This window comes from Trichechus manatus, unplaced genomic scaffold (genome assembly GCF_000243295.1).
Source record: "Trichechus manatus latirostris isolate Lorelei unplaced genomic scaffold, TriManLat1.0 scaffold00153, whole genome shotgun sequence".
NCBI classification, from domain to species: domain Eukaryota; kingdom Metazoa; phylum Chordata; class Mammalia; order Sirenia; family Trichechidae; genus Trichechus; species Trichechus manatus.
The window spans coordinates 6740982-6766750 of record NW_004444089.1 but is presented as its reverse complement, the minus strand read 5'-3'; the positions used below and the strand labels follow the sequence as shown (position 1 = coordinate 6766750).

General features: G+C 46.4%; 1 protein-coding gene across 1 annotated transcript in view; it reads left to right on the top strand.

Annotated features, from left to right (window-relative positions):
- LOC101353945 (serine/threonine-protein kinase DCLK1) overlaps positions 1–25769 on the top strand; it is a 96432-nt gene that overhangs the window by 51263 nt on the left and 19400 nt on the right. Inside the window, exons 8-12 of the mRNA XM_023740360.1 lie at positions 4439–4572; positions 6766–6843; positions 7243–7339; positions 10559–10639; positions 22706–22819. Of these exons, the coding sequence (XP_023596128.1) occupies positions 4439–4572; positions 6766–6843; positions 7243–7339; positions 10559–10639; positions 22706–22819 (504 nt within the window). The remainder of the gene's footprint in view (positions 1–4438; positions 4573–6765; positions 6844–7242; positions 7340–10558; positions 10640–22705; positions 22820–25769) is intronic.

Genomic DNA, 25769 nt, shown 5'->3' with positions numbered 1-25769 from the left:
CTTCAGACAAGGATTGGACTGGACTGTGGGACATAACATGATACTCATGAAGAGTGTGCTTCTTAGCTCAAGTAGATACATGAGACTAAATGAGCAGCTTCTGTCCAGAGGTGAGATGAGAAGGTAGAGAGGGTGAGGAGCTGGTTGAATGGACACGGGAAATCAAGGGTGGAAAGGAGGAGTGTGCTGTCACAGTGTGGGGAGAGCAATTAGGGTCACATAACAATGTATGTATAAATTTTTGCATGAGAGACTGACTTGAATTGTAAACTCTTACTTAAACTACAACAATAAGATAAAATAAAAACCCATTGCCATGGAGTCAATTCCGACTCATAGGGACCCTGTGGGACAGGATAGAACGGCCCCATAGGGTTTCCAAAGCTGTAAATCTTTGCGGTAGCAGACTGAGACATCTTTCTCCCTCTGAGAGGCTGGTGGGTTCAAACCCCCGACCTTTCGGTCAGCAGCCGAGAGCTTAACCACTGTGTCACCCGGGCTCCTCTCATGCTTTATGAAGGGTTTAAAATACAGTTTTCACAAAAGGTCTGCTTACACTCAACAACAACAACAAAATAAAATTTAGGAAAAAAAAAAAGTTCTGCTTATCCCAGAACCCACTTGCAGGAGTCAGCTCTCCAAACCTGTACAGGTAACCTGCTCAGGTTCTTCTCAGAGGTGGTCAGGAGGAGGAGGAATGCTAATAAGCAAAGTCAGATCCGTTCAAAGGCTGCTTAAGCAGGGACTCAGCATTTTAAACGTGAACTTGTTAGAAGCTTTTCAGATGTCTAACTTTTAATTAAAAACGTAGTTCCAAGAGGATTTATAGCTGTCATTGAGAAAATAACTATCGGGAGACGGTTTTGGGACAGTGTGTGTGTGTATGTGTGAAGCAGATGTATTTAACAATCTGTGACTTTAACAAAGTTTTAATTACATCTGTAAATGGGCTCACGCGCCCTCGGTAACTGGCTCAGTAAGACGTGAGCGTGAACACAGCGTAGGTTGCTGCAGACTTGAGTGGTGAGCCCTGGTTGTGAGGAGGAAAAAGGACCCCTGGGGGCACAGGGGTTAAAGTGCTCGGCTGCTGACTGAAAGGTTGGCGGTTCGAACCCACCCAGTGGCTCCACAGGAGAAAGATGTAGCAGTCTACTCCTGTAAAGATCACAGCCTAGAAAACCCCAGGGGACAGTTCTCAGTCCTCTAGGGAAGCCATGAGTTAGACTCGTCGGTGGAGATTGAAGCTTTGAACCAAATGGCTCAAGTAAATCTAATTGACGTTGGCTTATGAATGGAGGATGTTAGATGGAACTCCTGTTAAGATGTAGATGCTCAGTGTCAGATGAGAAGCTTAGGGGCAGCGAGTTCATGTGAATGGGGGAGGAACAACTCGGAAAAGGAGGGTGAGAACAGTTGCACAACTTGGAAGAATGTTACCAGTGTCGCTGAATTGTACATGTAAAAATTATTGAATTGGTGTAATTCTGGGGTGTATATTTTCACCACCAACAACAAAAATAAGTAAAATAAATTATTTTAAAAATGGATATGCTCCGAAATAAAACCTTTACTACAGGTAAGAGAACTACACGGTCAGGCTCAGGACAAAGACGTAACCGTGACTGGATCCACAGCATCCGCTTTTGCCGAACTTTGAGTAGTTAGGTGATATAGACACTCTGTTTAGAAAAAAAAAGTCATAAAATTTATTTAAAAAATTATAAATGGGGATGTATATATCAGAATCTACACCATCTTATGAAGCAGGCACCACGACCGTTTGGACTTAGCAGAGCGTCAGAGCGGGTTATTTTGCATTCCGTAAGGGTTTCTGGAGACCAGGTGGGGGATGAAGGAAGTAAACAGTTCTGCTGTCTAGGAAATAAACTGACTGATCCACTAGGTGTTCCCATCTCAGTTTTCTCGTCATGAAAAGCATTGGCTTGCCAAGTGGCCGACCAGAGCGGCTGACTTCTAAGACTGCATTCATGGATTTCTTGTGCCTGAGAACATCTGAGGAGCCCTGGTGGTGCAGTGGTTAAGTGCTTGACTGCTAACTGAAGGGTCAGCCGTTTGAACCCACCAGCTGCTCCGTGGGAGAAAGAAGTGGCAGTCAGGTTCCATAATGATTTACAGCCTTGGAAACCCTATGGGGAAGTTCTACTCTGTGAGTCAGAATCAACTCAGCAGCACCTAACACCAGTAACATATGCCTCAAGGTCCCATATCCAAACCTGTCTATGGTGGTCAGGGCTGAGCAGCTGCTTCGTGCAGTAGGAAGGACAGTGTCCATCCCAGATGACAGCTGGCTGAGGCGGTCTGTGAGGGACACGTGGCTGCCTTCTTCCTAATGTCGCAAACGCAGATGACCCCACAAACTCTGGATTTCTGCCCAAGTCCAACTTGATCGTGGCCAACACATTAGGACGGACAAACAGTCCATGCTATGAAGATGAAGAAGAGTATTTTCTGTCCAGAAGAGAGACAGTGTCTCCAGAAGAAGGCCCTCACTGCGTGCCTCTGCAGACAGTTAGATCCCAGTGCTCATTGCTGAGACTGCAGCTTAGCTGGCCGAGCATCTGCGCTGTACGCGGCCGTGCAAGGAGAAATGAACGCACTTCTTGGGAAGGAAGGTGGACTTGGCGTGTGACCGTAGCGGCACTTCTAGGGTATGCAGAGGAGGTTTGCTGTGCAGGAGGGCTGAGCTGCTGAAGAAGTGACAGGATCACAAGGCTCAGCCTGCTGGTGAATTGTTTTGACGTATGTGGTCAACTCCGCCATCTCCTTGAGACACCTCCCGAAGACTAGCCTTGCTGGAAACACTAGCCTTTTCCTGGAGCTTCCTTTTTTCTACTTTTGATTCCAGTAGAAGGCGGTGAATCAAAATTCCGGGTGCCCTTTGATCTTTCCTTTGAAATAAAAGAAGTTATTTGGGATACTTTTTTTTTTTAAGAGCAGATCCATTTGGTTTGATCTTGGGCTCGAATTAAGGAGTATAAATACCTCCTCATAGTAACGTACATCCTTTCCTTGATTTGTTGGGTAAAAGGATTGGAGACTTTTATGGCCTTAGTAAGGAAGCCTGGACAGAACGCTGACTCCACGCCTGATAAATCTTTTCAAATCGCCACAGGTGAAATGAAATGTTAATATCCCTTTCTGTTATTCATAAAAAATGTAAATCGATCTTGTTGGAAACTTGGGGCGGTGAAGATAAAGTACTTGAATATGTGTAGATTTTTTGTTCAATTACTAATGAACTGCATTTGAAAAGCCTCATATATTAGAAGGAAGAAGTAATTATTTTCATAAACTGGTTAACTTCTACATTTCATTTTTTATGCTAGTCAGTTTTAACTGTAGAAAACATCAAATATAGAGAAGCAAAAGGAAAAAAGAAATCTCCTATAATCCTACCACTCAGAGACAAACACGCCACCATTTTGTGTTCTTTTAGATTTTTTTCCTTGCGTATATTTTTTTTTCTTTAATGAACATTGTATACAGACCATCTGCAACCTGCTGTTCTCATGTCTCAACAATAATTCATTTCAATGAGCACAGATCCACGTCACCATTTCAGGGGCCACGTAGCGTCCCGTGGCGTGAATGTGCCTTGTGCTCTTTAACAAATGGCCACCTACTAATTATTCAGCCTGCTCCAGATTGCAGTGATCCAAAGAAGGAGCCTGCTTGGCTGATAACCACAAGGTTGGCAGTTCAAACCCACTCAGTGGCTCCCTGGGAGAAAGACGTAGTGATCTGCTCCCATAAAGGGTGCCATCCAGTCGATTCTGACTCAGAGTGACCCCATGTGACAGAGTAGAGCTGCCCCATAGGATTTCCTAAGCCATAATCTTTACAGGATCAGACAGCCTAGAAAATCCTGTGGGGACGGTTCTACTTTGTCCCATGGAGTTGATATGAATCGAAATCGATACCACAGCACTTAATAACAACAACGAAGAAAAAGGATATTCATTTATGTATACCACTAGGCATCAGACAGCCACTGAGAATTTGCCCGTTTCTGTGAGCAGAACCAGGTAAAATTCTCTGATTTTTTTTTTTTTTTTTTTTTTTACTTCATGTTAAAAATTCATTAGATTCACATCACAATGCCCCTTGTTTCTTTTAAGAGAGCTCTTGACCAAAAGGTCAACAATTACTTTAAAACAAAGATGGGAAAGTAAGGGGACAGGGAAACTAGATTAATGGAAACAAAACAACCAGAACGGAAGTGATGAGAATGCTCAAGCATTGTGTAGAATGGAACCAGTGTCACTGAACAATTTACATAGAAATTGTTAAATGGGAACCTAAACAGCTGTGTAAACCTTCACCAAAAACACAATCAAATATTATTTAAAAAAAAGAAAAATAAGAAAGCGGTTGCGCCCTTGGCTTTAAGGCGGTGTGCTTTTCACTTCTGTCTTAGGTGTACGAACACCAAGATGGCAGCAAGTCTTTGAAGCTGGGTGACTTCGGATTGGCCACCATTGTGGACGGGCCCCTGTATACGGTCTGTGGCACCCCGACATACGTGGCTCCAGAAATCATTGCTGAAACTGGGTGAGCACTTCTCTTACGTCTGGTTATCTTAAGAGCTGCAGTTAAAAAAGAACCAGCCTGCTAGGCAAGTATCCACAGTGGTGCTGCTCTGTCCCATCAGACAGAACAGCTACCAGGTTGCAGTCATTCTCTCTCTCTTTTTAAACTTTTACAGTTGAGCCGTTTTCTCTGTTTTTCCAATCAAGTTGCCAATTACCACAGTCTTATTTAAGGCTTCCATCTGGCCTCTGTTAAAGGTAAAACAGCAGTTATTAACCCCAGAGTAAAAAACGTGCCTACTAACAGAAACACACAGCAGTGGTGATTAAGTCGCTTTTGGAGATAAACAGACACTGCCTTTGGCGGTGACGGCCGCCTTCTCTTTGCGGTGACACGGCTCTCGGCTGCTCTCTTCTCCATCCCCGCCCCCATTAGCGGCCCTCTTGAGGGCCCATTGACTTTTCTGTGGAGCACAAATGCCTTCAGATGTCAGAGGGCGCTGAGAGTGTGCTCCTTTCTGTGAGCAGAACCAGAGGAATGCGAACGTGCACCCTAGAACGAGGAGAGAGAGGGTGGCTTAATACCTACTATCCGCTCTCAGTCACCATCGAGTCGGTTCTGACTCATCCTGACCCCATGTGTGTCAGAGTAGGGTTTTGAAGTAGATCGCCAGGTCTTCCTTTCTGGGGAGCCTCTGGGTGAACTCAAACCTCCAACCTTTGGCCAGCAGCCAAGCGAGTTAACCATTTGCCCCACGAGGGACTAAGGGCCTACTACGTTGTCGTTGCTGGAAGCCGTGGAGTCCATTCTGAGTCACAGTGACCCCAAGTGACAGAGTAAACTGCCCCATAGGGTTTCAAGGCTGTAATATTTATGGAAGCAGATCACCAGGTCTTTCTCCCATGGAGCCATTGGGTGGGTTCGAACCGCCAACCTTTTGGTTAGCAACTGAGTGCTTAACCACGGCACCACCAGGGCTCCTTAAGGACCTACTGTTGGCTCACTTAAGGAGTCGCTGTGTGGTGCAAACTATTAATGTGCTCCGTTGCTAACTGAAAGATTGGAGGTTCAAGTCTACCCAGAGGCACCTTGGAAGGCCTTGGAATGTAACACAGTTCTACTCTGACACGTGGGGCAAGTAGTCTGGTTAAGCTCGCTTAATTTAATTCTTAGTCTTCCAGTAACCTGTTGCTGTTGACTAATAGTGACCCTATAGGACAGAGTAGAACTGCCCCCATAGGGCTTCCAAGGCTGGAAGCTTTACGGAAGCAGACTGCCACTTCTTTCTCCCAGGGAACGGCTGGGGTTTCAAACCGCTGACCTTTTGGTTAGCAGCAGAGTGCTTAACCAGTGTACTGCCAGGTCTCCTTGAGGTCACATGGACTTTATTTATCAGATTTGAGTGACCTACCTCACACAGTATGGCCTTGGGCATAGCCACGGTTTTCTACTTGGACTTACTCTGAGGACCTGCTGGAAGGGAGCAGAAAGAGAATTGGGTTTGGCTCTTGAAGTTGCAGGTGGCACCCCGCTCTGCCACTGGCTGACTGTCTGATCTTGGGTGAAATTACTCACCACTCTGAACCTCAGTTTTCCCTCCTGTGAAATAGACAATTGTCCTGCCCAACTTATAAGGTTTTGGGGGGAGGGGAGGGGAATAAGAGCATATTTCAGTGCTTTATAAATTGGAAAATATTCTACATGTCATTGTTGTTTATACAATTAGGGAGCTAGTCAACATGTAGGTGACTATAATAAACTTTTTTTCTGGTAATGCAGTGGTTAAGTGCTCAGTTACTAACCAAAAGGTCTGTGGTTCAAACCCACCAGCAGCTCTGTGAGAGAAAGACCTGGTGATCTGCTTCCGTAAATATTACAGCCTAGGAAACCCTATGGGGCAGTTCTGCTCTGCCACTTGGGGTCACTGTGAATCGGATTCTATTCCACAGCATCCAACAACAACGTCATAAACCTTTTTTTCTGAAACCCTTCACCTTGCCATATTTGGATATGGACCTAGGCATGCATTTCTTTAATGTTTATTTTTATTTTATTTTTTTAGTTCTTCCCTTGAACTCTGTTTAACCATTAAGTTTTGGTTTAGGGTGTGTTGTTGGGTTTTTTTATTGTTTGGTTTGGTTTTGTTTTGGAATAGGAGTGTCATCTATTTTTCCCGGCCTGATGTCGCTAACTCTAATACCACTTACTTTCCAGATACGGCCTCAAGGTGGACATCTGGGCGGCTGGCGTGATCACCTACATCCTGCTGTGTGGCTTCCCTCCGTTCCGAGGGTACGGGCGGTGATCTGTTAATCAACACCAGCAAACACTTTCTCTTTTCTCTGAGTGATCTGTTCATCCTCTTGCACAAAGGAGCCTGCTGCAGGATAAGAACGCAATGAGAACTTAGCTTGTGATGGCTGTGATTTTCTTCCACATTGTGCATGCTGATTTGCACGCCTTCCATTCATCTCCCTAGTATCGTTTTAAAAGCTCGTTCTTTCTTAATTGACCAAAACACTTCCAGATTGAACACGTGGCATTGCTTGAACACACGCATGTTACACGTTCCCCGGACGAGGAAGGGTCTTCCACCCGTAAGAATCGTAAGAATGAGCAGACATAAATGGAGGTGACGAGTCAGTGCTGTTTTGTTTCTTCTTGTCTTTTTCTTGTTGTTGATCTCCGCAGAAGTGGTGACGACCAGGAGGTACTTTTTGACCAGATTTTGATGGGCCAAGTGGACTTCCCTTCTCCGTACTGGGACAATGTTTCCGATTCTGCCAAGGTAGGTTTCCAGAGCCTTCCTCATCCTTATATCCTAGTGTCTTAATGGGATTATTGATTCCAAACCATTGTGTGCAAAGGGACGAAAACCCTCGTAAGTGTGATTTCTGGATACGTTCTAGCTGTAATGTGTTCTCAGTCAGCGAGTCATCTGTCATGCCCATCCCAACAAGTATCGATCAAGTGCCCTCTTCCCCCGACCACCTCTGCCCCTGCTGTGGCTCCTGGCTGTGCCTCGCCTATCCCAGGCCTGAGAAACCCCAGATTTCCACCTGCGTCACCCCTTCATTCTTCCAGGTGTTACTTTACGACATCTGCTCAGGAAAGTCTTCCCTGATCACCCTGTTTAAAACTGCAGCTCTTAAACCCTGCGAGCTATCCTCACCCTCCTTGCCTGCTTTAGTTTTCTCTATAGTACTTACAAGGAGCCCTGGTGGAGCAATGGGTAAGCGCTCAGCTGCTCACTGAAAGACTGGTTGTTCACACCCACCCAATGGCTCCACAGGAGAAAGACTTGGTGATCCGCTCCCGTAAAGTTTACAGGCTAGGAAACCATGTGGGGCAGTTCTACTTTGTCACGTGAGGTCACTGTGAATTGGAATTGATGGCACAGAACGACAGTAGTACTTACACCTTCATGTCCACGTGACATACCAGCTGGCTGCTGTCTCCATCTGTCCGTAGATCTGTCTAGATTACTGCAGTCCCTGCATGGTGCAAACAGTTAACGCCATCAGCTGCTAACCAAAAGGTTGGAGTTTCAGGTCCACCCGGAGGCACCTTGGAAGAAAGGCCTGGTGATCTACTTCTGAAAAATCAGCCACTGAAAACCCTACGGAGTGCAGTTCTACTCTGACGCACGTGGGGTTTCCACGAGGCAGAATCGACTCCAGGGCAACTGGTTTAGCCAGAAATGCACAGCCGTAGCAGGAAGAACGATCTCAGTTAGGCGCTTATACTTCCTGTCTCTTCCCGCTAGAATGCAGGTTCCAGGAGGGTAAGGACCTTGTCTCCTTTGCTCATGGTTGTATCACCAGTACCCAGAACAGTGATCAGGACATAACTGGTGCCCTGTGTATACTGGATAAATAAATGAACGAGGGAATCAATCAATCGGTCAAAACAGAGAAAGCCCAGAGTGGGTTGAAATGATCAGGAAGACTTCATTGGGAAGCTGTGATTTAAGCTGACCGCTGAAGGATCGCCAGGGTTTAAAGACCAGGAGGAATAAGGCATGTGGCTTGTGTTCCCCTGGACTGAAGACTGCCCTCTAAGAAAACTGTAAAACATCTCACACCTAGACATTAATAGACTTCGGGGGGAAAAGGTACACCTTTCAATTGATCCCCTTTAAACTATGTCTCTAAGAGCTGGCTTAAACTGTTAAAAATTTGATGTCAAGAAATAATTACCTTTTGATTGTGCAGTATAAACGCCTTTCCTTTGCCATGTCCTGCATATGAAGATCCATTTAAAACCCAGCTCCTGAGAGCTGGCCACTTCTCACAGGAGATGATGCAGATGGGGCCACAGTCTCTCCTTTCCTTTAGCCGTCCACTGCTCTGCTGCTAAACTTAGGAAACTGGGACATTTAGAGGTGCCGGGGAAAGCTACAGAGAGGCAGGGACGTGGGTGCACAGCTGGGAGGGGGTGGACGTGTCCTCACAGGCAGGGACGTGGGTGCACAGCTGGGAGGGGGCGGACGTGTCCTCACAGGCAGGGACGTGGGTGCACAGCTGGGAGGGGGTGGACGTGTCCTCACAGGCAGGGACGTGGGTGCACAGCTGGGAGGGGGTGGACGTGTCCTCACAGGCAGGGACGTGGGGGCACAGCTGGGAGGGGGTGGACGTGTCCTCACTGGCAGGCAGGGACGTGGGTGCACAGCTGGGAGGGGGCGGACGTGTCCTCACAGGCAGGCAGGGACGTGGGTGCACAGCTGGGAGGGGGTGGACGTGTCCTCGCAGGCAGACAGGCAGGGACATGCGTGCACATATTTTGGGGGTACACAATTCAACCCTTAGCACAGATGGAGCAATTTTGTAACAGGGGAACATCTAATGTGAAGTAGACAGATTTGACAAACTCATCCCTAACACCAAACTGCGATTTCATAGTCCAAATCAACTCGTTCTCATCCCGACATATCATTAATTTCAGAACTATTCGGTAATTTATCTGTTAAAAATTCCTTTGTCTTTGTATGGATTGGCCTGGGGATTGTTAAGCAGTTTTAGCCCATTTCCTTAGAGTTCTTTGACCTCCAGACAGCAGTCTCTGTTGACAGTTCTATTTGCAAATCACAAGTTTGCCTTTTCTCTGTCCTTTCTTTCAAATCCAAGCGTGTCATCTTGCAGTTAGGAGGGAAAAATATCCATTTTTCCTTTCAACTGCAAAGCTGAAGGTATAATTTAAAAAAATTTTAAATGTAATTTCTATGTAAAGTAATTTAGCAATCTGCTTAAAGTACAAAATCCTAGACAAGGAAAAGAATGTTAGTTCTTTAATACACATTATTTGTTTCTTTCCACTGAAAAGTGTTCTTTTTAAGTAATTAATTTTAATATTAGTTCATTTTATTTTTCCATCTTTTTCTGTCAACCCAGGGTTCACCTTCCCTTTAATTTCCAAAGGTATACAGGTAGCCCCGGGCAGGATGAGTAGATGTATGTAAGAAAGTTTAGAGCTTTTAGAAGGTTTCCTGGGTGGCACAAATGATTACTTGCGACAAGGTTGCTGTTTCAGACTCACCCAGAGATGCCTCAGAAGAAAGGCTTGGCAATCTACTTCTGGAAAATCAGCCATTGAAAACCCTGTGGAGCACAGTTCTACTCTACACGCATGGGGTTGCCATGAGTCAGAATCAGGGCTTCAAACTGGTTCGTTCCACATACTGAGTCAGAATCCACATTTTAACAATCCTCAGGTGATTCTTACGTATGATACATTTTGAGAACCACTGCATCTTCTAGTGGTTCTCAGAAGTGGTCCCTAACCAGCCGCATTAGCATCGCCTGGGAACTTTTTAGAAATGCAAATTCTCAGCAGGGGTTCCAACCAGAATGAACCCATTTGAAGCCCTGGTCAGAATCCCCTCAATGGCAACCAGCAACAACACTTTCACAAATGCTTTTCCTAACCGAAAGAGAACATATGCATTTTAAAACACCCAACTTTTCCCCTTAAAAGTTAGCTAAATGGGGTCTTGTGTGCTTCTTCCCAGGAGCTCATCACCATGATGCTTCTGGTGGATGTTGATCAGCGATTTTCAGCCGTGCAGGTCCTGGAGCATCCCTGGGTCAATGTGAGTGCCTCCCCGCTTCCCTGCGATCACTCCTAACATTCCTTTCGGAAACCGTTTGCAGATTTCCTGATGACGCCACCTCCTTTTCCAAGGGTTGTGTTTGTGCTTGTTCCCCCCACCCCAGCGTGCCGGGGTAGCTGCAGGACCTCAGACTTGTTCCCCGGGAGCAGGCACTTGTGTGCGGAAGTCCCTTTTCAGGGTCACGTGCACAGAGCTTCCCATTGGATTCACACGGGGCCAGCTACTTGCTGTGCATGGGGCTGCAGTCGCTCCCGCGCCACCATCCCCACAGTTCAGCCCAAGTAGTACAACATCACTGTTCAGGAGAGAGCTGAGTTACCAACCAGTTCTGCTTTCGGCTCGTCCCTACCACATGTCCAGGTGGCCCAACCTCAGTGTGCTCGGCAGTCACCTGGAGATGGGGCTAAAATGCAGACTCGAATTCCCCAGGTCTGAGGCTCTGCACTTCTGAAACCTCCCAGAGGCCCCATACGGCCACTCTTTGAGTACAAGGAGCTAAGGCTACTTCTTTAGCTATGAGAAACCCTCCAGAGCAGAGTCATTATGATTTAACCTACACCTGTCTATGGCTGATGGATGAGATTTGTTTTAATTAATAATGACAACAGCTAATGCTTACAAAGAGGACGTTGGCGATTCAGTGGTAGAACTCTCGCCTCCCATGCAGGAGACCCGGGTTCAATTCCTGGTCGGTGCGCCTCGTGCACAGCCACCAACCGTCTGCCAGGGGAGGCCTGCACGTTGCCAGGCTGCTGAGCAAGTTTCAGCGGAGCTTCCAGACTAAAGGCAGACGAAGAAGAAAGTCCTGGAGATCTACTTCCAAAAACCCTGTGGATCACGATGGTCAGATCCACATGGGGATGGGGCAGGACAAGGCAGCATTTTGTTCCAGTGTGTGTGGGGCCGCCACGAGTTGGGGGTTGACTTGACAGCAGCTAACAGCAGCAACACGACGTATGAAGTACTGAACCGTCGGCCGGCACTTTTCTAACTTTACGCATCTGAACTGCACAGACATTAACTGATGGTGTTCTTCCCAACAGCGCTGTAACCTAGGTAGTATTGTTATAAGGAACTCTCGTGGCCCAGTGGTTAAGCACTTGGCTGCTAACAGAGAAGTTGGCAGTTCAAACCTAGCCAGCAGCTCTGCAGGAGAAAAGACCTGGCGATCTGCTCCTGTAAAGGTTATTGTCATTGTTGTTGGGTGCCGTCGAGTTGATTTCGAATCATAGCAACGTTTTGTACAACAGGACATTTCATACAACAGAACAAAACACTGCCCAGTCCTGCGCCATCCTCGCAATCGTTGCTATGCTTGAGCCCATTGTCGCAGTCACTACCTCAGTCCATCTTGTTGAGGGTCTTCCTCTTTTTCACTGACCCTCTACTTCACCTATCATGATGTCCTTCTCCAAGGACTGATTAACATGTCCAAAGTATGTGAGTATTTGTATACCTGTAAAGATACAGCCTAGGAATCCCTATGGGGCAGTTCTACTCTGTCACGTGGGGTCACTGTGAATTGGAATCAACTTCACTGCACACAACAACAACAGAAACCAGTATTGTTATCCCATCGACGGACGAGGAACCTGAAGCCCTGTGATTAGGCCTAATGGCTCTCACTGCCAGAATACAAGATGGACGCGGACACGGACACGGGCACAGACACAGACACGGGCACAGACATGGACACAGTCAGCTGCTAACCAAAAGGTCGGCAGTTCGAATCCACCAGCCACTCCTTGGAAACCCTATGGGGCAGTTCTACTCAGTCCTGTAAAGTCGCTGTGAGTCAGAATCGACTTGACGGCAACAAGTTTGGTTTTTGGTTTTAATCTTTACGGGACTGGACTGCCACATCTTTTTCCCACAGAGCAGCTGGTAGGTTCTGACCACTGACCTTTCTGTTTGCAGCTGAGCACTTAACCACTGCGCCACCAGGGCTCCTTGTGAGTGCTGTCAAAGACGGCAACATGTACATCATCATGGTAACGACTGCTAATCTGAGTTAGTGGCCTTCCCAGAGTCACTCACCTAGGTCACGGCGTCTTCCCTGGGTGTGCAGGGTGGAAGGGGACAAGCCAGCCTATCCTGGTGGCAGACCAGCATGCTCATTAAAGCCGTGGTCCACAAAGTGTCCACCTGTATGTTAACCCCGGAAAGACTGAGACAGACAACCGCACAGAGTAAACCAGGAAGTCTGAATTTGAAAGGTGGCCTTTGAAAGCTCATTAAGAGCCATCGAGGAAAGAGATACATAGATTACAGACTGGTTGTGATTGGCTGCTGTGGAGTCGGCCCCGACTCATGGCGACCCCACGCACATTGGAGCAAAACATGATAAGCTGCAGATCAGACCGTTGTGAGCCGTAGGGTTTTCATTGACTGATTTTCAGAAGTAGATAACCAGGCCTTTCTTCCTGGTCTTAGTCTGGAAGCTCTGCTGAAACCTGTTCAGCATCACAGCAACACTCCAGCCTCCACTGACCGAGGGTGGTGGCTGCACAGGAGGTGCGCTGGCCAGGAATCCAACTCGGGTCTCCCCATGAAGGCAGATAACCATTTTATATTTCTAAATTCATTTTAATCAGGGAGATCACCGCCTGCTAGGCTCTGAGGATACAATAGTGAATATGGGAGGTCCTGCCCTCCAGGGCCTGATGGGACCAGACAGGTATAGGCAGGGAAAGGGAGACCTCTGCACGCCTCTGTGGGGAGGGAGCCACAGAAGGCTTCCCGGAGGAAGACACGCCAGAACCCAGTCTCGGAGGAGGCTAGGAGAGGGAATTCCCATCCCAGCAGTTGGCTCCAGCAGGATGCGGCTATTTGCTCTGAGATTACTTTGTGAACTTGAGCACGTTTGGCTCATAATGCAGGAACAGCTGCAACGCTGTTGGAAACAACATGAGCTCTCACCCCCGATTCCAACCCAAATGCCTCACACTTGTGATGGCCCGGTGCAGGTGGGGTGAAGAAACAAAATTAAGAAAATTCCTGGCCATTACCTTTGGAAAACTAGTTTGCTCGTTTTCCAAACGGCATATCTTGGCAAGAACTTTCTGTCCCCTCAACCTGCTTGGTGCGTTTGCGCACATGGTCCCACTTTGCTGAATAACTAGGCTCCCTGCTCCCTCTGGAACTTGAACATCTGCTACCATTTCAGTTCTCCCTCTCAGATTCCAGGAAAAAATTTCCTAAAAGCAAGGATGACATTTAAGTAATCATCTAGGAGATTTAAAATGAAAAAAAAAAAAAAAAACGCTTTATATAATTTAAACAGACCTTAGATTCTGCGGGGAAAAATATATTGGTTTTAGGAAAAAGAAAAAAAAAAAACTTCTTTAAACTTGATGTATACAGTGATTGCTTAACTTTTGAGATTTATTTTTTTGAGATTTTGAGATTTAGTTAACTAAGTCAGAAAACTGATTACTTTGTCTCAAAACAATGGGGAAAAAATTGTAGGCGTTCATAGCCAACGCTGAGTACTTGTTGAGACCAAATGAACCACCAAGCCATCAAAGTAAATAAATTAGGGGTTTAAAGGAAGTCCATTTAACAAGACGTTCCACACTTGGCAATCGAGTTATAGCTGGTCACCACAGAGGGCACTGATCTGGGGGGAAATACAATAATTATGTAAACCCAAAGGAAGTAGTTAAAAAGCTCCTATGCTCTCATTTGGCCTAATTTTCTTACACAATGACCCTTCACCCGCACATTTGGAATTGGAAAGGCAGTATCTTATGAAGCAGAGGGCAGTGTGAGGACAGTGGGATCCAAAACCCCAGTCAGCAAAAGTTGCGGTTGTAACCTTTCTTCAGGAAAACTACGCTAAGTTCACGAGTGTTTTTCATGCGCTCGGTATGAGCCGTGTGCTCCGGGGCATACGTGACCTCTGCCGTGTGACTGGTAAGGAGCACAGGTGGGTAAGCGCTGCACTACGAACTAAAGGTCAGCAGTTCCAACCCACCCGGCGGCTCCGTGGGAGAAAAGACCTGGCCATCTGCTGTCCTAAAGATTACCCACCGTTGAGTCAATTCCCACTGATAGCGACCTCAGAAACCCTGTGGGGCAGTTGGGGTCTCGTGGGGTCACTATGAGTCGGGATCAACTTGTCGACAACGGGTTTTGGTTTTTTATGTTATTGGTAAGGAGCCCTGGTGGCACAGTGGGTAAGCGGTTATTTTTACTATAATAGAAAAAAGTGTTAAAAAAAAGAACAAAAGGAAGAACAAGCTGCATGGAAGGCCTTGGTGAAAAACAAGGCTCCAGGAACTGACAGAATATCAGTTCTGATGTTTCAACAAATGGATGCAGCACTGGAGATGCTCACTCGTCTCTGCCAAGAAATTTGGAAGATAGCTACCTGGCTAACCGACTGGAAGAGATCCATATTTATGCCCATTCCAAAGAAAGATGATCCAACAGAATGCAGATATTAAAGAGCACTATCATTAATATCACACACAAGTAAAATTTTGCTGAAGATCATTCAAAAGTGGGAGCTGCCAGAAATTCAAGCTGGATTCAGAAGAGGATGTGGAACAAGGGATATCATTGCTGATGTCAGATGGATCCTGGCTGTAGGCAGAGAATACCAGAAAGATGTTCACCTGTGTTTTCTTGACTACGAAAAGGCATTCAACTGTGTGACTCTTAACAAATTATGGATAACACTGCAAAGAATGGAAATTCCAGAAATTAATTGTGCTCATGAGGAACCTGTACATAGACCAAGAGGCAGTCGTTCGAACAGAACAAGGGGATACTGAGTGGTTTAAAATGAGGAAAGGTGTGCATCGGGGTTGTATCCTTTCTCCATACTTATTCAATCTGTATGTTGAGCAAATTGTCTGAGAAGCTGGACTATATGAAGAGGAACGCAGCATCGGGATTGGAGGAAGACTCATTAATAACCTGTGATGTGCAGATGACACAGCTTTGCTCAGTGGAAGTGAAGAGGACTTGAAACACTTACTGATGAAGATCAAAGACTACAGCTTTCAGTACGAATCACACCTCAACACAAAGAACAAAAAATCCTCACAACTGGACCAATAAGCAACATCAAGTTAAACGGAGAAGATATTGAAGTTGTCAAGGATTTCATTTCACTTGGATCCATAATCAACGCCCATGGAAGCAGCAGTCAGGAAATCAAAAGCCGCGTTGCATCGGGCAAATCTACTGCAAAAGACCTGTCTAAAGTGTTAAAAAGAGAAGATATGACTTTAAGGACCAAGGTGCACCTGCACGGGAAAGCTGGACAGTGACTACGGAAGACGGAGGAAGAACCGATGCCTTTGAATTACGGTGTCGGCGAAGAGTAGTGAATGTAGCGCGGACTGCCAGAAGAGCGGTACAGTCTGTCCTGGAAGTACAGCCAGAATGCTCATTAGAAGCAAGGTTGCAAGACTTTGTCTCACATACTTTGGACATGTTGTCAGAAGGGACCAGTCCCTGGCAAAGGACATCATGCTTGGTGAAGTACAGGGTCAGCGAAAAAGAGGAAGACTCTCAAGGAGCTGGATTGACACAGTGGCTGCAACAATGGGCTCAGTCATAACAATTGTGAGGATGGCGCAGGACCGGACAGCATTTCCTTCTGTTGTGCATGTGGCTCGACAACACCCAACAACGACATTGCCGTGGAGTCAATCCCCACTTGTAGTCGGACCCTATAGGAAAGAGTAGAATTGCTGTAATCTTTACAGAAGCAGACTGTCACATCTTTCTTCTGCGGAGCGACTGGTGGGTTCAAACTGCCGACCTTTCGGTTAACAACTGAGCACTTTAACCACTGCGCCCCCAGGGCTCCTTCTTCCCCACCCGCCCCTAGAGAAATGGAGACCAGGAGGCCAGGTCTCCAGCAGACAGCTGTGAGTGTTCATTTTCCATTTTGCAAGCTAATTTCTTTCTTGTCCGTTGCAATTTTCTGCCAAATGGTGGATGGGAATTTCTAAATCAAACCCCACTATCCTCAAACCACAACCAGCCCAAGTCAAACTTCAGGAACGAGCCCCCCAGACCAGAAAGTATGGTAATAATCCTCTATTTGTAAAATATTGCCAGGTTTTCATGTTAAGAAAATTCATAGCACATTTTTGGCACATGATCTATTGTGAATAATGACGATAAAGATGTAAATATACAAATGTGTGTTTTCAATGCCCTATTTATTTTATGGATGCAAGACAGTAAATGAACTAAATCTCCATCATCAATCAGCATGGCTCAGGTTCAGACCCGTCCCCCACGAAGTCAGTTGTTTATGTCTTTTAATCCAGTTATGCTCACAGCCTCCAAATGTGCGTAGAAACTCCACATGCAGACGTTTTACTTGCTGTGGCGTGTGTGTGCGCGCGTGCGCATGTGTGTTTAACTTTCTCTAGCCGAGACACCCTATTTCACTAGGAAAAAAATCCTGATATGTTTTAAGATTTATGAAGTCAAAGCAGCTCTGACAACTGGTGAGGCTTATTTCACTACTTTTCATTGCTTCAGCGTGAATAAATAACCCAAGGGAAGCTCAGCCCTTCCTTCAGCAGAATTTAAAGCTGGAATGCTGAACCCCACGTCCAGCATCTGAAAGAGTCACTAGGAGACTTGAAAGGAGAGTAGGATAAGCACCGGGCAGGGGATAATAAAGAAGTCCATTGTGAGGACGATGAGGAAGCAGACTCCTGGCTGGAGAATGCAGGGATCCCATGCTGTGGGTATTTCAAATCCCAGCAGGGTCACCCATGGTGGACAGGTTTCAGTGGAACTTCCAGACTAAGACAGACCAGAAGGAAAGGCCTGGCAACGTACTTCCGAAAATTAGCCCATGACAACCCTATGGATCATAGCAGAATATTGTCCAATATAGTGGAAGATGGGCTCCCTAGGTTGGAAGGCACTCAGAACAAACAGTGGCTGCAACAGTGAACTCAGGCACACCTATGATTGTGAAGATGGTGTAGGACCGGGCAAGGGAAGTTTCTGGCAAAGACAGCAATGACGGAGAAGTGAGAAGGAAGCAGGGCTGTGCAGCAAGGGAGAGGTCTCCCCCAGCAAGTAGGAGTAGGGGTTGCTTCTACAAACACCCCACTGTGTTGTCTTCCTGTTTGCTTGCAGGCCACGCTGATAGACCCAATACAACTTCATTTCATCAGCTTCAGCAGACCTTCCATTGCCCCCAGCTGCTCATGGGGTCCCAGTGCCCTGGCCCTGATGGGTCCCTTTGCCCTACCCAGATGAGTGGACACCAGGTCTCTGCCTTGCACGGATGTTCCTAATTTCATTCTGATGGACCCCGAATCCCTCAGCATTCCATTTTTTGACCTCCAAGTGATTCCCAGACTCATGAGTTAGTTGCCGTTGCATGGGCTCCAACTCAGGGTGACCCCGTGTACAACAGAAGGAAACGTTGCCCGGCCCTGCACCCTCGTTGGTGTGCTTGAGTTCACTGTTGGGGCCACTGTGTGTTCTGAGTACTTTCCAACCTGGGGGCTCATCTTCCCGCTCTATATCGGACAGCGTTCTGTTGCGATCTATAGGGTTTTCGTTGGCTAATTTTCAGAAGTAGATCATCAGGCCTTTCTTCCTAGCCTGTCTTAGCCTGGAACATCCCTGAAACCTGTCCACCATGGATGTCCCTGCTGGTATTGGAAATACTGGTGGCATAACTTCCAGTATCATAGCAACATGCACACCGACAGAGGGGAGACAAGCTGACAGAAGGGTGGTGGCCTGCCCAAATAATCTCTGTTTGTTTCAGCCCCTACTCAGTCCTCATTCCCCTTCACCAAAGTGCTGCTTTCATCATGGGAAAGGTGATTCAGTGTGTCCTTTCCTTTACCATTTACCGAGCCGTTTGCGGCCGGATGCTGTGCTAGTGAAGACCTTCTGATGGGGCAGCTGGATGTGCTAGAAAGAACACAGCATTCCCCAGCCGGGGAAGTCCTGACTGAGCCACTTGCTAGCTGTGTGCCCTCCAGCAAATTGCTTAACCTTGCTGAGCCTCAGTTTGCTCCTCTGCAAAATGGACTGATAGAAGACAGTCTGAGAATAAGGGAAATCACGTGTGGAAATTGTTAGCACAGTGCCACGTAACAGTAAATATCCGTTTCACCTTCCTCTCTCCACCTTTCCATTTTAACTTCTCTCCTCTCCACCTCAAATCAGGTTTCACGCCTTCTCTCCTTACTTCATCCTGCTTCAGGAAAAGAGGTAAACCTATGCTTCCCCCAGGCACCCCGCGTCATCTCCACCCCTCATCCCTGCCCTCACACCAGTTACCCCCTCTTTCCTGTCTTCCAGCTTCCCCTTTCCACTAGCTTCTTATCTTGGGACTACAAATATGCTCACTTTTTTTGTTGTTCTAAGAAGAAAAGCCTTCCTTTGAACTGCTTTCCAGTTGTGTTTTTAAAACTATTGTGTAATCTAAAGCTCATGTAACTCGTGTTGCCTGCGGTAGACCGGACTCCAATTAAGGAACGATGAGTGGTGCGTTTTAGCCCATACCAAAACCAAAACTAAAACCAAACCCATTGCTGTCAAGTTGATTCCGACTCACAGCGACCCTATAGGACAGAGTAGAACTGCTCCATTGGGTTTCCAAGGCTGTAAATCTTTACAGAAGCAGATTGCCATGTCTTTCTCCTGCAAATGACTGGTGGGGTTCGAACCACCGACCTTTCTGTTAGCAGCTGAGTGCTTAACCACTGTGCTACCAGGGCTCCTTGTTTGGCCCCTAGGTGACAACATTCCATCATCCTGTCCTCTTTCTTTCAGACAGAACCCCAAACCATTCCAGGCGGACGACACGGATATTTGTAAGACTTTCAGTAAAGACACTTCATCTCATTCACTGTCAAATGTTCTCTAAAATTCTAACTTAAATTCCAAGGGCCCGTTGGATCATCCACCGTAAGAAATGTGTTTACATACGCCACTGAATCCACCTTGTGTTTCAAACTCTGGACCACACGATGCTGATTCTTTGTGATCATCCTCCAGCTTCTCTTTCACTTGTCGAGTCAGGAACGAGATGCTGTCCTGTAAAGAGAGGTCAAGGAGCCCTGGCGGTGTGAAGGTTAAGTGCTTAGCTGCTAACCCAAAGGTTGGCAGTTCCAACCCACCCAGTAGCTCCGTGGGAGAAAAGACCTGTCGACCTGCTCTTGTAAAGATTACAGCCTAGGAAACCAGGGCACATGGAGTCACTATGAGTCGGAATCAACTGGGCGGCACCCAACAACAACAAAGAGAGGGCAGTCCTTCACATTTCCTACGCTTCCGCCCCTCTGAGGAAAAAGCACGGCTCCTGTCTAGTTGAGACTAAGGCTTCCATCCTTGGATTGACCAATCTCTTCCTCTTCCTTCAGCTTTCTCTGCCACTGTTGTTGTTGTTAGGTGGTATCGAGTTGGTTCCAACTCACAGCAACCCCACATATAACAGAACAAAACACTGTCCAGTCCTTTGCCACCACCACAATAGTAGGTATGTTTGAGCGCATTGTTGCAGCCACTGTGTCAGTCCATTTTGTCGAGGGTCTTCCTCTTTTTCGCTGACCATCTACTTTACGAAGTATGATGTCCTTCTCTAGGGGTTGGTCCCTGCCATGGCTGTCCCACGTAGACTCTTAACTAGAGATAAACAGGCTGACTCAGTGTTTGGCAGACCTGCCTTGGGGCATCCCAGGCACACACATCTGTACACAAATCATCTCCTTCTCTACTCTCTGCTCTGAAAACCTCCCCATCGTTAAGGGCCAGGCCAAACCCATATCCTCAGAATTCCACTCTTACCACTCACAGCTGAAAATGTGCTCTCTCCCCTCAACTCCTCTAGTATTTCTGACTGAGCCATGAGGCTGGGGTACCTTGTGATGGCTCTTTCTCATCTTGTCAGCGTGTTATATTTTACCTCGTGTGTCGTACTTTGTCCTGGTGGGCTGTGAGCATCACTGCTCCCCATCCCCCACCACCCTTTCACATAACCCTGGACACCGGAGGGGCTTCACGGGTTCCTGCTTCTGTCCCTCCCCAGGTGTCATCCCCCTGTGGCTCTCACTCCCTCACACCTCATTTCTGAGCCTTTATGAGTCACAGGAATGATGAGTCCTTGGAAAACCTCCTTCTTCCAGATTTGCGTGCAGATGTGACTAGATGAACGTAGTAATTATTTCTTCTTCTGGCCATTAACGGGGCAGTGGTGGCTCTGTGGTAGAGTTCCTGCGTTCCGTGCGAGAGACCCAGGTTCAATTCCCAGCCAAAGCACCTCATGCGCAGCCACCACCCGTCTGTCAGTGGAGGCTTGTGTGTTGCTAGGATGCTGAACAGGTTTCGGTGTAGCTTCCAGACTAAGACAGACTAGGAAGAAAGGCCTGGCAACCTACTTCTGATAATTAGCCCATGAAAACCTTATGGATCCCAATGGTTTGATCTGCAGCCAGTCGTGGGGATAGAGCAGGTCCAGCAGCGTTTTGTTCCACTGTGTGCGGGGTTGCCGTGCATCAGAGGCCAACTCGACAGCAGCTAACAACAAACATAGTCCTCAATAAATTGGTCTAAAAGATGCCAGAAATTGAGTGTCCCCTGTGTCCAGGGAACTGAACCAAGTGCTTATGTTAAAGACCCCAGAAAACATAAAAGATGAGGTATAGAAGGGCATGGGTTCAGAGTCTACTTATATATGTAAAATATACTCAACACCAAAAAGAATAGTGCAAATGGATATAAAGAAAAGCATTAAAGTTTTACAAAAGAGCCATTAGAATGGATTGTGTTTAACTGAAGAAAACAATGTCTTGGAACAGGTCCGAGAGAGTGCTACCCAGGCCTGTTTTCTCACTGTCATTTCCCCACCACTGACAGCAGTATCTGGTCCACTGTGGTCACACAGTTAACCCAGGCTGGATAAATGGATGGCCAAACGCTGGAAGAAGGAGTAAATCCCAGTACTGAACGTTTTGATTAAAGATTCTACAGAAGAATCCTGATCAAAAGGGGGGAAAATGGAGAACAGACTTTAAAATTCTGATGGAATCCAGGCTGTTTGGATCTGTGGAGGCTGGATAAATCCCTAAAACTATTGCCCTGAGAATTTTTAAACCTTAAGCCAAAACTATCCCCTGGAGTCTTCTTTAAACCAAACTAAACCAAATCATCCGTCTAGAACCCTGGGGAGCACAGTCCTACTCTGACCACATGGGGTCACCATGGCTGGAATCGACTGACGGCAGCTGGTTGCTGGTTACGTGCCAGGGCACTCAGTTTAGACCTGGGGATTCTGTAGTGAATGCAGCAGTGTCTGCCTTCCTGAGAAGGTAGCCTTTTCATCGTGAAGCAGTGAGTGCTGGCACATGTTTATGATTCTATTTGTCGTATCTGAACAGTATTTTTAGCAAAGGAGACCAGTCTGTCCAGCCTTCATCACAGACAGCCCCGGCAGAGAGCAGAAATCTTGTCACTGTGTCATAAGAGCAGGACGCTCTGATGGCAGCGAGGAGGCTTTAAAGCTTCGGGAAGAACGTTCTGCCTGGAAGGCTATCTGGGATACAGGATGGCCGACTGACTAGCTGTGGAACAGGCTTGAGTTTATTTATGGGCTGTGTACAAGCCCAGGTCTGTCAGCCTCCTTGGTGCTGGGTCTGACTGATGGGCTAAGAGGATAAATCTTTTGAGTCATGGGGAAAAGAAAAGATGTTTACACTGATTTTTTTTTTTTTTTTCTGTCTTTCCAGATAAACTTGCTCTTTGATATATGTTCCTGGAGCCATGATTGAAATAGATTTTTATGAGAAACCCAGAACAGAAATAATTTTTTTTTTTATTTAGCTATATACCTCCGAGGGTCAGATGACACAGAGCAAATTAATTTCAGGGCAGATGGGGAAGCACGTGAAACTTCGGGGCATCGCTGCCAGAGCAGTGTTTAATGAGAAGGCGTTTCTCAATTCTAAGATCACTTGCCTGTGTCTAGAAGACTCTGGCTTCATTTTCCATTTACCTCATTTTTTTTCTTTTTCTCCTTTCTTTGTCTTTTTTTTGTACCAGGATGATGGCCTCCCAGAAAATGAGCATCAGCTGTCAGTAGCTGGGAAGATAAAGAAGCATTTCAACACAGGCCCCAAGCCAAACAGCACAGCAGCGGGAGTTTCTGTCATAGCAGTAAGCATCTAAAATACCCACCTAGGCGTTGTTTTCCAAAGCAGCCCGCCTAAGGGACAGGCGTTCCTCGGGAGAGTCCCCCCAGAGACAGCAGAATCGGGTCGTTCCTTTAGGCAGCTTGACCCCTTAACCCAGGAGAGGAGGTTTGGGGCTTGTATGTATTACGTGTTTTTGCAGCTCATTTCCTCAGCAGTCACCCATCCATTATTCCACAGCCCCAGGGTATCTTGCAGTATATATTAATTTCGTGATTTTTTTTTTAAAGCAGAAAACCTCTCTGACACTGGACTCTTGCCAGTGCAAACTCCTTGGCTCTGAGGAGAGTCAGCGCCCTTTTGTCCGAACCCAGGCGGGAAGGGAAGCTGAAACATTACAGAGAGACATCAGGACACTCTGCCCTATTTTTACTCCAATACTGCGTGTGTTACATGTGTTTGGGCCACCCACACCCTCCTCCGCCACCCCCAGCTATTTTCACAAGGGCACTATACTAATTTTTTTTATGTGCAGCACATTACAAAAATTAGCATAGCACACTTACAAAAATACCTCGAGGGGAGGAGGGCATGGTTGGCAAAAAAAAGTATAGCTTGGTATTTGTGCAGAAAGATGGTAGACCTTCATACTAGACCAAAATGAAAACCAGGATAGAGCAGAAAGCCTATGCAGTGTAAGTTTTTCAGGGAAACTAAATTGCTGTGAACACCCAAAGAAGTCACCATGGCTTGCTACTTAGAAATTTCTGTTCTTAAAGTTGGAAGTTTTTGTTTTTTGTTTGTTTGTTTGTTTGTTTTAACATTTACCATTTTATTGATGTGGCTGCACAGGGTTTAGTTTTTTTTTTTTCTGTTCTATACTTACAGACATATACTACATGAAATTTGATAGCCGCTCTAGGCAGAGATTAAATTGGGCAGAGAAATAATGAACCGTCCTGCTCCCCGTGTCATATTCTGGAGTAAATATATTCAAGTCCCAGATTACTAGAGTTTTTAATAATTCCCTCTTGTTTTCAGAGCATGTAAATTTTAGCAGTGTATTCAAATGTGAAAATCACTGGGGGTGTTTTTCCTTTCTGAGCACAGAACATGGCACTGGGATGCAGAATTCCAGGAGCCTCTGTGCGCTTTGGCAGTACCTCGCACTCATGACCAGGATTGAATGTTTTAACTCCTTCCAAGAGTGCTTTGATTTTCTTCCTTGTTTCCTTTTTTGGTTATAGTAGAGCTGCAGGTAAAGCTCCAGATAGATAACTGACATATGTAATGCAACCACTTCCATTTCTGGGTTACTGAATATTCTCCTTGAGCTTCCGCCATTTGCACGTGGTACCAGGAACGCATGCATAGCCTTACTCAAGCTGTTTGCATCTGGCGTTTCTTCATTCAGCCCTTCCAGCCGTGGGTTAAGTGAGTGTGATGTGTTCGGACATCAGGAAGCTGACCCTAAACCTCGCTCACGAGTAAACTCACAGCACTAAACAGAAAGCACACCCTTGAAGAAGCCCGTCAGTGTTATGGACGCTCTGCCTTTCCAAGTGGCCCTTCTTACCCTCTCTCGTTAGCTCTTTCTAAGAAAGTTAAATGTAGGAGTATAATGTCCTCACGTCTTCTATAGCTTGTCACTGTCCTTTGTGGTCAGCTGATACTCAGTAATTTTTGCAAGTAATAATCTCTTAACGATTCCCAGTTATGCAGGACATTCTCTACTCTGTTGTCATTGTTCATTCCAAAGACAATTCTGTTCCAGAAAGTTGGATCCCATGATTTCCTTTGGGAAGAGATGCCAGCACACCTGTCCACGAACGGGACTGCTTTTCTGGCCTTGCCGGGGGTCACTGCTGCTGGAGAGGGCGCTGTCCGCACCTCCGCCAGTCTGCCGCTGTTTTATCTTCCCCTCTGGTCTTTTGTTTCATTTAGTCTGTGGTGAAGTTTGCCTGGTTGCTCATCCTTGGCTTGCTCCCAGCAACCGTGTATCCTTATAAGGGTGCAGAGCAGAAACTGCACTAGAGTTTTCCAGTTACCGGACAACACTGATTTCAGGGGAAATCCTAGTTTAGTGAAACCTGGACCAATTTTGAAACCTAATCCATGTGCGTTTACTAAAACCCCATCTAAACCAAAAACCCAAACCCAACTCATAGCGACCCTATAGGACAGTGCAGAACTGCCGCATTGGGTTAACTAACTACAGTTCGTATTTGAACATCAAAGGTCCACTGACGTTCCGCCCTAAATTTCATGATTCAACCATTCTGAATACAATTTAACCTCAGTTTCTCAGTTCATCACTAACCTTTTTCCACGGAAAGTGCACACACTGCTGCTATAGTTACAAATGGTAACGTGGGCTGTAGAATGCTCACTTACACACTGCATGCCTGTTTAGTTTTACTTATCCACCACAAAGTTTTAAAAACATAAATATCAACTACAGTAGTTATCAATATAATTGGCTGTTACTCAGCTAAATGTATCTTGAAAAGTGCCTTGTCAGTTCTAAAGTACCATGCAGATGTTGGCTGCTATCATTACTGTTTCAAATATGAAATAGAGTATCACCATAAATTTCACCCCAGACCACTCTGCAGGGTCACCTGCCTCAGGGTAGGGCTTCGAATTAGAAACGGGTGACTTTGGTCCATCTTTGCCATTACTTTCAGAATAGCACTGGGTAAGGTGATGTATTCCCCATAGAAGTTTTTCCATTCTTAAAGGGCAAGGGCTGAGTCTCAGGGACACTCGCAGGAAAGGAAGTTCCTGCCATTAAATAACATTCCAGTCAGAGCTCAGGTGTAACTGTAATACTGCTGTGGGGCAAACTGTAGGTGGGGAGTGGGGGGAGCCTTCTTTATCCGTGGTGCTGTGGGGCAGAGTATAGGTGGTGGGTGGGAGGAACCTCCTTTATCCGTGGTGCTGTGGGGCAGAGTATAGGTGGTGGGTGGGAGGAA